At 44.8% G+C, this 12,106-nt stretch overlaps 1 protein-coding gene across 2 annotated transcripts in view; it reads right to left on the minus strand.

The window, feature by feature from the left end:
• Positions 1 to 658: 658 nt before the first annotated feature.
• Positions 659 to 12,106, minus strand: part of slco2b1 (solute carrier organic anion transporter family, member 2B1) — a 96,463-nt gene continuing 85,015 nt past the window's right edge. Inside the window, exons 14-15 of one of the 2 annotated variants that reach the window (XM_072262545.1) lie at positions 8,057 to 8,177; positions 659 to 5,509 (exon numbers count right to left, since the gene is read on the minus strand). In XM_072262545.1, the coding sequence (XP_072118646.1) occupies positions 5,308 to 5,509; positions 8,057 to 8,177 (323 nt within the window). In that variant the 3' untranslated portion in view covers positions 659 to 5,307. The remainder of the gene's footprint in view (positions 5,510 to 8,056; positions 8,178 to 12,106) is intronic. The other variant, XM_072262546.1, reaches the window with a different exon arrangement.

Genomic DNA, 12,106 nt, shown 5'->3' on the forward strand with positions numbered 1-12,106 from the left:
ACTCTCCCTCAGTACCACCCCTCCTGCAGTGTGACCATCCGTCAGTACCGCCCCTCCTGCAGTGTGACCCTCCCTCAGTACCACCCCTCCCACAGTGTGACCCTCTCTCAGTACCACCCCTCCCGCAGTGTGACTCTCCCTCAGTACCACCCCTCCCACAGTGTGACCCTCCCTCAGTACCACCCCTCCCACAGTGCCACCCCTCACATTGTGCAACACTCTCTCAGTATTGTCCTGTTTCACCAAATAATCTCTCCATGGGAGATTTGTCCTGAGAGCAACTCCTTGGAGAGAGGGTCCCAGCTGTGAAGCTAGAAAGAGGATCAGGAGTAACTCCCATTTTCACAATCCTACAAGGATATACCATCATCGAACTCCAAGGCTCAGTATAGCACAGACAAAAGAGTCAGTAACATCATAAAGGATCCACCCACCCTGCTCATGGACTGCTTGACAGGGAGGTTACGTAGCATCCACACCAGGACCACCGGACTCAAAAGCGGTTACTTTCCCCAAGCAGTAAGGTTGATCAACACCTCCGCCCACTAACCCACCCCTCCACACCCCCAACCACCACTACTTTATCATTACCTGTCAGAGTCACCTGATGTACAGACACTCCTGTACCTAGTGTCAATTTATAGACATACAATCAATGTACATAAACTAACATATATTTATTGTGATTTTTTTTTCAACTCAAGCTTGTAAAACCCGAGGTACGGGCATAGGCAAGCACACTCATTTCTCAATTGCTGGGAACTTTCAGAGTATTCTAGTGGTGTTTAGTATTGTGGCTTTCTGATCATTAACATAGACATTGTTTAATGCTATTGTGTAGTGACTTTAGGATGATACCAGTTGTAGATATTACTTGCAGGACAAAGTATACCCTGTTCATGTTTCATAGTCTTTCAATTTCTTCTTTTAATTCAGCATATATCTGGTGTTTCTCACTGATTGATTTCTGTGTGTTATATGTGTTTGGAATGGCTGTATCTATTAAATAAGTTGTTGCTTGTTTATCCTGAATTATTGTGTCCGGTTATTATGGATTGTCCTACTTGCAATGATGGAACGGTTGTAATATAATCTGTGGAACTCTGACTCTAAAACTGAACCAGGCTTGTATTTATAGTAAGGTACGGTTTCTTTTACGAGCTTGTATTTTAAAGCAAGAGTTTGGTGAATGATATTTGCACTTGATTGTGCCTGTGTAAGTAATTAGATTGAGTTAAACTGCTTCAGAATTCTGTAATGTGTTGGATTGCTTCTGGTTTCTCTTGGCATTTTCTGCCTTTAGCACCTTAAATTGTTGGTCTTTTATTTGTATTTTTAATTTTTTGTGTTAACCACCTGGTCCTTTGCTGCCACAAGGAACATTTCTGTTTCCAGAGGGCTGTACCCTCCAAATATCCGGACCAGCCTCTCGTTTTTTTTTGCACTACCTTACTTTCCATTTTCTATTTATGATTTACAATGTCAATTTTTAATATTTACTATCAATTTGTACTCCAGGGAGCAGGAAGCGCAGAATCAAATATCACTGTGATGATTGTACATTCTGGTATCAATTGTTTGGTGACAATAAAGTATAAAGTATAAAGGTCTCCAACTCTAAGCCAGGCATATGACGCTTCCTTATCAACATCTAGTCTGCTCAGATCATGGGGATGTCTTCCATTGGTTAACTTTTTCTTCTGCAGTGGTAATTTCTTCATTTGTCTAGGTTGTGGTTTTATTTAAATTCAATGGTGTGTACTTCTTATCAGAATTTTATATGCGCGTGGGACTGCTGAATCCTGTTGATTATTATTATTGTGTATTTTTTGTGCTGCATCAGATCCGGAGTAATAATGACTTTGTTTTCCTTTACAACTTGTGTACTAAAAATGACAGTAAACAATCTTGAATCTTGAGATCCTTATTCACATTTTGAACCCCCTTTCAAATGATAAATGTCAGAATTGAAAACGTCTCACAGTTTCATATCTCACAGTTGAATGATAAATGTACTAAAATACATCTGTAAGCAATACAGTTCATGAAAGTTTAAAAGAGGAATTAATGCTTTGCTGTGATCAACATGGTCTAAAGTTCACTGTGCTATATACAAAGGAAATTGAGTTTTAAATTCCAAGGCAGCATTCCAAGATTGGGGTTTGCAGCAGAAACACATAACATGTGGAGCAAAGATCTCTTGAAGGTCAGTAGCAGGCGGGTGGTGCACAGAACTATGATCTGAGACAGCAGGGTCCAGAGTTGGGGAGAACCTCTCCTCCGCCTCCCTCCCTAGCTCACTCAATAACATCCTCCATTTCTACCATCCCTTCTGTGTAGTTGGGTATTTATCAAGGTTCAAGGTAAATTTATTATCAAAGTACATATATATCACCATCCAGGGCATGCTCTCTTCTTGCAGCTGCCATCGGGGAGGAGGTACAGAACCCTCAGGACCCACACCACCAGGTTCAGGAACAGTTATTACCCTTCAAAAGTCTGGCTCCTGAACTTCAATCATCTCAATGCTAAACTGATTCTACAACCTACAGATTCATTTTCAAGGACTCTACTACTTATGCTCTCAGTATGATTTATTTAGTATTAGTCTTTTTTTTGTATTTACACAATTTGTCGACTGTTTATTCATTTCCATAAATGTTATCTGAGCTGCCGAGTTCCTTCAGCATTTTGTGTCTGCTGCCAAGTGTTCTACATAATACTGTTGAAGACATCACCTGATAGCTCAGTGGATGTGTGTGTGCGCAGAGAGGGAATGAGGAACTGCATTTCTATAGCATCATGCACATCTTCAGCCCATAAAATGCAGCAGCAAAGTGAAATCAGGCGATAAGCTGGCTCAATGGACAGGAATACAGGAATGAGATAGATCGGCTGGTCCAGTGGAGTCACAACAACCACCTTGTCAGTGAGACCAAGGAACCGATGGTGGACTTCAGGAAGTGGAGATTGAGGGTACACATGTAAGTCATCATTGAGGGGTCAGCAATGGAAAGAATGAGCAGATCCAAGCTCATCTCAGAAGATCCATTCTGGCATGTCCATGTCAACTCTCATCAATTTTTGTCAACGTCTCTGAAGGTCTATCCTGGGCCCAAAATATTGATGCAAACATGAAGAAGGCATACCAGCAGGGGGTTTGAGACTTGGTATGTCATGAAAGACTTGCAAATTTCTGTGGATGTTCTGTGGAGGGAATCCTGACTGGTTGCATCACTGTCTGGCATGGAGGCTCCAACGTGCGGGACCAAAAGAGGCTGCGGAGGGCTGTAGACTCAAGTCAGTTCCATCACGGCATGGGGGACATCTTCACGAGGCAATACCTCACTATCTGGGACATCTTCTTTCATTAGTACCATCAGGGAGGAGGTAAAGGAGCCTGAAGATTCACACTCAGTGATTGAGGAAGAGCTTCTTCACCTCTGTCATTAGATTTCTAAATGGTCCATAAACTCATGAAGACTACCTCTCTATTGCTTTCTTTCTTTAATGTTGGTTGTTGACACAAATGATGCATTTGACTGTATGTTTCAATGTACATGTGATAAATAAACCTGAATCCAAACACCCATGCACATGGATAAACCATGGGCAGGGAGACACGATGGTATAACTTCAATGAGGACAGTGTATACTTGAGTAATTTTGGAAAGCGTCCAGTGACAACTATAGGACCATGGGAGAGCACACTCTCCCCACTGCCCTGTCACAAATACCTTCACGGGTATCATGGCTCTGAGTGGCAATATTATATGACCAGCATTTCAGAAGCAATCCCATTTGAACTTTTGGAGGGATTTGAGGTTTGAGGATTTCGGTCAAGATGGCACCAAACTTTGGTCTCCATCAAGACTGTGGCTCAGTCCTATTTGCACTTTTAAGTTTGTATGGATAGTTTTGGGGACAGAGAGGAGAGTTGGGGTAAGATTAGGGATTAGTGAAGAGTTCAAAATCAGATTAGGTTTTAGGCACAGTGATGTGGACAGTTGATTAAGGACAACTGGGCTATAGGCCTCCGGTCCACAGTTGAAAGCTAGTGATGTGGTTGTGGGACGAAGAACATCTGGAGTCCAGGCTTCCGCCCCACAGTTGAAAGCTAGTGACATTGTTGTGTGACGAAGAACATCTGGAATCTAAGTCTCTGTTCCACGCTGAAGGCCAGCAATGTGGACATCTGTAGAAGTTGGGCTCTTTCAGTTCAGTGGGTCCTGGCATCAGATGCCTATTGCGAGCAGGAAGAACGAGGGCCGGTGAGCCGGCGGGCCCAGATTTCAAACCTGGAGTTCAGGGTCCCATCGTCAGCTGGTCCAGGGGTCAATACCGAAGGCTGAAGGGTGATCAGGAGAGTGGAAATTGAAACACAATGGCTGAAGCCTGGAGACTGGAGGCTGGAGGCCTGTCCTGGAGTTGGAGGACTGTCCCTGTGTGTGGGAGGGAGGAAAGGCACTCACTTTCCTGTTGTTTTGTTACTTGTTGTATTTTGTGTTTTTTTTCTCAATTTATTGTATTTAGAGTTGCAACGTGGAAGAAAGAGGCCTCTTCTGGCTCAATGAGTCGCACAACTCAGCAACCCACCTATTTAACTCTAGTCTAATCACGGAACGATTTCCAGTGATCAATTAACGCACTAACTGATACGTTGCCTTTGGACTGTGGAAGGAAACACTCACAGTTCACGGGGAGGAACGTACAAACTCCTTACAGATGGCGCCAGAATTGATCTCTGCACTCCGACAACCTGAGCTGTGATAGTATTGTGCTAACTGCAAGCATTGTGGGTTTGCCATACTGGTGCCAGAATATGTGGCAACACTTGCAGGCTGCTCCCAGCACATCCTTGGGATGTGTTGGCTGTTAGCGCAAACAGCGCATTTCACAGTATGTTTTGAAATAAATCTGTACTTTAACGGTGTCACTAACCATTGGTTGGAATTGTTTTCGGCATTTTCTTTCACTAACCAGGGTCAAGGCCTGTGTCAAACCCTGAATTCTTTTTTTTTTTGAGCCAGGATACTTTCTTGATGCACCCAGGAACTGTCGGGGAATTGCGCAGGGATAGAAACCCCTACCCAGCGTTGGACACGTGAACAAGAGGTGGTTTCCCTTTGTCTCCTCAGAGATTATCCTCACACAGTTCTCTCCCAAGATGGAACATTGGGGTAAATACCATATCACAGACTATTAGACAGTGGGGGCTGTCTGGGATTGACAGAAATTGAGCACCTCTTGCTGCTGGCACTGGAGATTATATACAGATTATATGACCAGCTGCGTCTGGATGTCCTCTCACACCTTCGGCTGGGAGATGGCGTTAGAGCCCTGATCCATCAGCGTCTCCCTCTCCTCCACCTCCTTTGGGTGAGGACGAATTTCAGTCAATGGCTTCTCTTGCTTCTCCTGTCTCAGTAAGTTCCTCTGGAGGAAGTAGTAGGCCATTAGGAAGAACAGGAAGCCAGCACACTGGAATAATATCTGGAGCCCGATGTACCTGGGTGGCCAAACAGAAAAGGGACAACGTTACTTTTAGCAGAATGTCACAGCTCACCTCACTGCCTTTGTAACGCAGGATGACATCATCAAAAACACATGAGATTCTGCAGAAGCTGGAATCTTTAGCAATACAGACACGAAGCCCTGGAGGAATGCTTGTACAATCAGATGGACCCTTAGCTTCTTTATGATATTGGACTTTTTACTGTTGGACTTCGGCCACATTCCACCTTGATACAACACTGGGTAGCACGGGAGGTCTTTCCTGCCTGTGGCCGTCGAACGTGCAGCTCCTCTCGTGGGGGGTCAGACACCCTGAGCCAATAGTCTGCTCCTGGACTTATTTTCCATCTGGCATAGTTTGCATTTTGTTGTTTGATTGTTTGTGGTTTTTGTATTGCTATATTTATGCTCTATTCTTGGTTGGTGAGGCTGTAACGAAACCAAATTTCCCTCGGGATTAATAAAGTATATCTATCTATCTATGATCTTGCACTTTTATCATTTACCTGCATAGCACTTTTTTTTTACTAGCTGTGACACTTTATTCTGCATTGTTATTGTTTTAGGGTGTATGGGATGTCCAGGGAGGGGCAGTACCTCCAGTGGTGGGCTTGTCGTGCTCTGCCCGGGGGTAGTTCACCCAGCTTTGGCCCCCACCTGCTCCCCAGCTCTCACCTGTGGCTCCAAGCGACTGTTTGCATACAACAGTGGCCACACTCCGGTACAGCACTTCAACAGGCGGGGTAAACCGGGTGAGGGTAGCCAGGAACCTCCAACCCCGGTGAGACAGGGAAAAGCCTACGAAACCTGTTCTGACAGACTGGGCAGACCTACTACAAGATCCAACAGCCAAGAAGGTGGTGCTGCCACGCTTCGTGGAGAGCGAAGGGTGCGACAAAGCACAGAAGGCGTCATAGCTATCCACTGCAGCTGAGGAGGTCTCCAGTCGTGACAATTTTTTGTACCATTGGACCAAGATTTTTGAGGCCGAAAGAGAGGAACTGGGCTTTTTCATTACAAAACTCCTCCCTCGCAGGTTACGTCACCATCGGTCATGAAAGGCAACCAACAGTTATTGTTCCATCTTGTTCTACCTCAATGCTATGTGTGATGCTATGTATAAACAGTGTGCAAGAGAAACTTGTCACTATTTCTTGGTACATGTGACAATAGTAAACCAAAGCAATTCCAAAAAGGCACTGGAGGAACTTGGTGGCTCAGTCAGCATCTTGGGAGGGAAACGGACCGTCGATGTTTCAAGTCTTTTAAAGATTAGCTTTATTTGTCACACGTATATCAACACATACAGTGAAATGCCGTTTGCATCAAATCAAATCACCCAGGATAATGCTGGGGGCAGCCAGCAAGTGCCGAAATGCTTCTGGAGCTAACATAGCATGCCCACAACTAACCCGGAAACCTATGGAATGTTGGAGGAAACCCACATGGTCACATGGAGAACGTACAAGCTCCTTACAGACGGTGGTGGGAATCGAACCCCAGTCAGTGATCACTGGCACCATAAAGCGATTACACTGATGGTTACACTACTGTAATCCTTCATCTGAAAATTCCAGATTCGTTAGTACAGACTAAGGGTCCCCACCTGAAACACTGACTACCGACTTTCCTCCCACGGATGCTGACTAACTTGCTGAGTCCATCTAGTGGCTTTGTGTGTCTCCTTTATTAGGCACGCCTGCTCATTAATGCAAATATCTAATCAGCCAATCATGTGGCAGCAACTCCATGCATTAAAGCATGCAGACGTGGTCAAGAGGTTCAGTTGTTGCTCAGACCAACATCAGAATGGGGAAGAAATGTGATCTAGGTGACTTTGACTATGGAATGACTGTTGGTGCCAGATGGGGTGAGTTGAGTGGCTCAGGAACTGCTGATCTCCTGGGATTTTCACGCACAACAGTCTCTAGAGTTTACAGGGAATGGTGTGAAAAAAAATCAAAAAACATCCAGTGAGTGGCAGTTCTGTGGGTGAAAACCACTTGTTAATGAGAGAGGTCAGAGGAGAACGGCCAGACTGGTTCAAGCTGACAGGAAGGTGACAGTAACTCAAATAACCACCCGTTACAACAGTGGTGTGCAGAAGGGCATCTCTGTAAGCATGAAATGTCAAACCTTGAAGTAAGAACATAAGAAATAGGAGCGGGAGTCGGCCATCTGACCAGTCGAGCCTGCTCTGCCATTCAATAAGATCTTGGCTGATCTGACCATGGACTCATCTCCACTTTTTCCCATAACCCTTAATTCCCCTACTATGCAAAAATCTATCCAACCGTGTCTTAAATATATTTACTGAGGTAGCCTCCACTGCCTCATTGAAGTAGATGGGTTAGATCAGCAGAAAACCATGAACATACACTGAGTGGACACTTTATTAGGAACAGGAGGTAGAGTGCAGCACTTGCTGTCTCCTGTGACTCTGGATCTGACGGGCTAAGGGAGTGGAGAGAGGGGCTCCCGGGAATCCCCAGCCAATCCCCAACCTATTCAACAAGGGGTTAATAAGGTGATGCATCTGTACCGAGTTCGGAAGAGATCAAGGTTGTAGTATCGACACGCTGCCTTGGTCTTGCATTTGCTCTCCCATCGGATACACGTGCTATCGATCGTGCTTCCATAGAGGACTGGTCCAGGCAACCAGGCTATGAGAGAACATGGGCAAGTGAGGGAGCGAGTTTGTCAAGAACAACGACTAGAGAACACCAATAAAGGCATTTCCTGCAACTCTCCCCCCACCCACCGAAACCCCTCCCGCAGCCCACAGCCGCTCTCCAGCATGGTTCATTGATGGTCTGAGTGGAAGTGATGAGAGTGTTTCTGTGGTGTGACTTCACTCACACAGCACTCCCTCCACACCGGACATTTCCAATACGTATGCTCTTCAGTGCACAACTTCCTCTGGGGAATTGTGGTCAGTGTGGTGACCCATTAGCTGTGGCCAGCCACAGTGTCCCATATAGACAAACTCCTGGTTTCAAAGTTCACAGCTCAAAGTAAATTTACTGTCAAAGCACCATATACAACCCTGAGAGTCATTACCTAGTGGGCATTCACAGTAGAACAAAGAATTACAATAGAATCAATGAAAATCTACACACAAAGGCAATCAATGTGCAAAAAAAAAGACAAACTCAGTAAATATAAAATCAATAATATTGAGAATGTGAGTTATGGAGTCATTGAAGACCAGGTGAGCGAGGGGTAGGTGAGAGAGGTCGAGTAATTCACAATGTCAAGTGCTGTAGGGAGACTGTGAGGCTGCACCAGTCACCATGTTTGGTATGTCACTCTTACATTGAGGAAATCTTCAAAAGGCGATGCCTCAGAAAGGTGGCATCCATCATTAAGGACACTCATCACCCAGGACATGCCCAGTTCTCATTGCTACCATCACAGAGGAGATACAGGAGCTGAGGACCCACACTCAATGATTCATCAGGAACAGCTCCTTCCCCCTCCACTGTCAGACTTCTAAATGGACAATGAACCCATGAACACTAACTCACTATTTTCACTTTCTTTTTACATTTCTTGTTGTAGTTGATAGTTTTGTTATGTGTTGCATTGTTCTATTACTGTAGAACAAATATCACAACGTACAGTATATGTGGGATTGTTAATAAACCTGAGTCTGATCCATATTATCAAGGATCACTTTTCTTCACCATATGCATTTACATGTACGGGGGATTTGCTGTGGTGTGTTGATCAGGGCATGGCATCCAACAAAAAAAAAACAACATTCAACAAGAGTAAAGAAAAAAGACATATAAAAATAAAGTTAGAGGTTAAACTACAGATAAGGAACAAAATGTGCATAAATACATAAAGACCAGCATGTATTTACAATGGAAACAGCATTATAGAAAGCATTACGATCAAGGAACGTGTCTGTAGCCCGGATATTGAACTTTTTGCTGTTGGACTCCGGCCATATTATTTGCCAAGGGAAATTTCACATTCAATTGTGGTTGTTGTGTACATCCCTTCCTCTGCCAACCCGACGTCGGCGTGTAACATCATCTACACCGCTGGGCACAGGAGTACATTCAGCCAGAGACTCATTCCACCGGGATGCAGCACTGAGCATCATGGGAAGTCATTCCTGCTAGTGGCCATCCAACCTTGCAGCTCCTCCCTTGGAGGGTCGGACACCCTGAGCCAATAGGCTGGTCCTGGACTTATTTTCATCTGGCATGGTTTACATATTATTATTTGATTGTTTGTGGTTTTGTATTGCTATGTTTCTACTCTGTTCTTGGTGGGTGCAGCTGTAACGAAACCCAATTAACCTCGGGATCAATAAAGTATATCTATCCATCTACTTACAGTGCACTGACAGGGGGGTAATAGATAGAGGGGGTGGGTGAGGGCTAACAAGAATGGCTGATCAGATTAATTGTCTGGGGGAAAAAACTTTTATATTGGTGTGAGGTTTTTGTTTTAATAGTCTGATAGATGAGGTGGTGTGAGGTTGGTGTGAGGTTTTTGTTTTAATAGTCTGGTTTGCAGATGAGAGCTTATGGGAAAAGAAATTTTCTGGGTGGATAGTGTCCACAATTTCAAGAGACCTAGAATATAAAAGCAAGGATTTAATGGTGAGGCTTTACGAGGTATTGGTCAGACCGCACTTGGGAGTACTGTGAGCAGTTTTGGGCCCCTTATTGAAGAAAGCTGAAAATATCACATACAGATAGAGTAACTAATGAGACAGTACTCCAACGTGCCCATACTAAAAGATCTTTAATGAGAACATTAAAAGGGAGGAAACTTAAATTCCTGGGCCATGTCATCAGAAAGGGAGAAATACGTTACAAGGCCGTATGCCCGGGAAACGCGAAAGAGGAAGGCAATGAAGAAAATATATGGACACTGTGAAAGAACTAACAGATCTAAGAGTGTGAGATATCATTGACACTGCGTGGGATCCTTCGATGTGGAAAGCCATGATTGCCGAAGCGTGTAACACACAAGGCACATGCAGAAGAAGATCTAAGGAAGAATGTGCTGCATTGGAGGAGGTTCAGAGAAGGCTCACAAGGATGATTCTCAGAGTGAAAGCGTTGACGTATGTGGAATACTTGCTGGCTGTCGATCCTGTACTCGCTGGAGTTTAGAAGAATGAGAGGGAGATCCCATTGAAGCATATCGAATGTTGAAAGGCAAAGACAGGGTGGATGTGGAGAAGACGTTTCCAATAGTGGGGGAGCTCAGGGCCAGTGGGCACAGCCTCAGAATACGAGGATGCCTCTTAGAACGGTTATGAGAAGGAACTTTGTCAGCCAGAGGGTGGTGAATCTGTGCAATTCATTGCCAGAAATGGCCGTGGAGGCCAAGTCATTGGGTATATTTAAGGTGCAGGTTGAAAGATTCTTGACCAGTCAGGGTGTCAAAGGATATGGGGAGAAGGCAGGAGAAAGGGGTTGAGAGGGATAATAAATCAGCCATGAAGGAATGGTGGAGCAGACTCATTCGGCTGAATGCCCAAATTGTGCTCCCATGCTTTATAGTCTTATGGTGTGCTTTTGCTTGCACTCCCCACCCTCGTTCTCCTCTCCCCACTCTCATTCTCCTCTCCCCACTCTCATCATTCCATCTAATATGGTCTTACTTTCTCCCTCCTTGCCTCAACTCATAAGAGCAGTCCGCCTCGTCTCACTCAACAGTGTTAAGATCAAGAGGGTTGAGAGCTGCGAGTTCCTAGGAGTGAACATTACCAGTAGCCCATCCTGGTCTAACCCCAGACACCACGACCAAGAAAGCTCACCACTGTCACCACCTTCTCCTGAGGCTGAAGTAATTCGGCACGTCCCTGTCGACCCTCACCAAATCTTGCTGATGCGCCATAGAAAACCATAGGTAAATTGTGGTTTGGTACGGGAAATGATCTGCCCAACTCCACAAGGAAGAGCAGAGAGTTGTGGAGAGAGCTCAGCACATCACAGAAACCAGCCTCCCCTCACAGACTCTGTCTAGACTGCTCACTGTCTCAGTAAAGCAGCCAAAATTATCAAAGACCACTCCCGAATCCCCAGACATTTTCTGTTCTCCTCCTTCCCATCAGGCAGAAGATACAATAGTCTGAAAGCCAGGCTCAAGGACAGCTTTATATAACCATATAACAATTACAGCACGGAAACAGGCCATCTCGGCCCTTCTAGTCTGTGCCGAACTCTTACCCTATCCTAGTCCCACCGAACTGCACTCAGCCCATAACCCTCCATTCCTTTCTTGTCCATATATCTATCCAATTTAACTTTAAACAACAACATCGAACCTGCCTCAACCACTTCTGCTGGAAGCTCGTTCCACACAGCTACCACTTGCTGAGTAAAGAAGTTCCCCCTCATGTTACCCCTAAACTTTTGTCCTTTAACTCTCAACTCATTAAAGCTTCAACCCCACTGAACTCAGACAATTTAAAATGTTACATACAAGCCACATGCACACTTTCCACGCTCTTGTAATCAATCTGAATAGTCCCCTAGTGTGATAAGATGGACTCTTGACCTCACAGTCTATCTCATCGTGGCCTTGCACCTTATTGTCTGCCCGCACTGCACTTTCTCTG

This window comes from Mobula birostris, chromosome 7, assembly GCF_030028105.1.
Source record: "Mobula birostris isolate sMobBir1 chromosome 7, sMobBir1.hap1, whole genome shotgun sequence".
NCBI lineage: Eukaryota > Metazoa > Chordata > Chondrichthyes > Myliobatiformes > Myliobatidae > Mobula > Mobula birostris.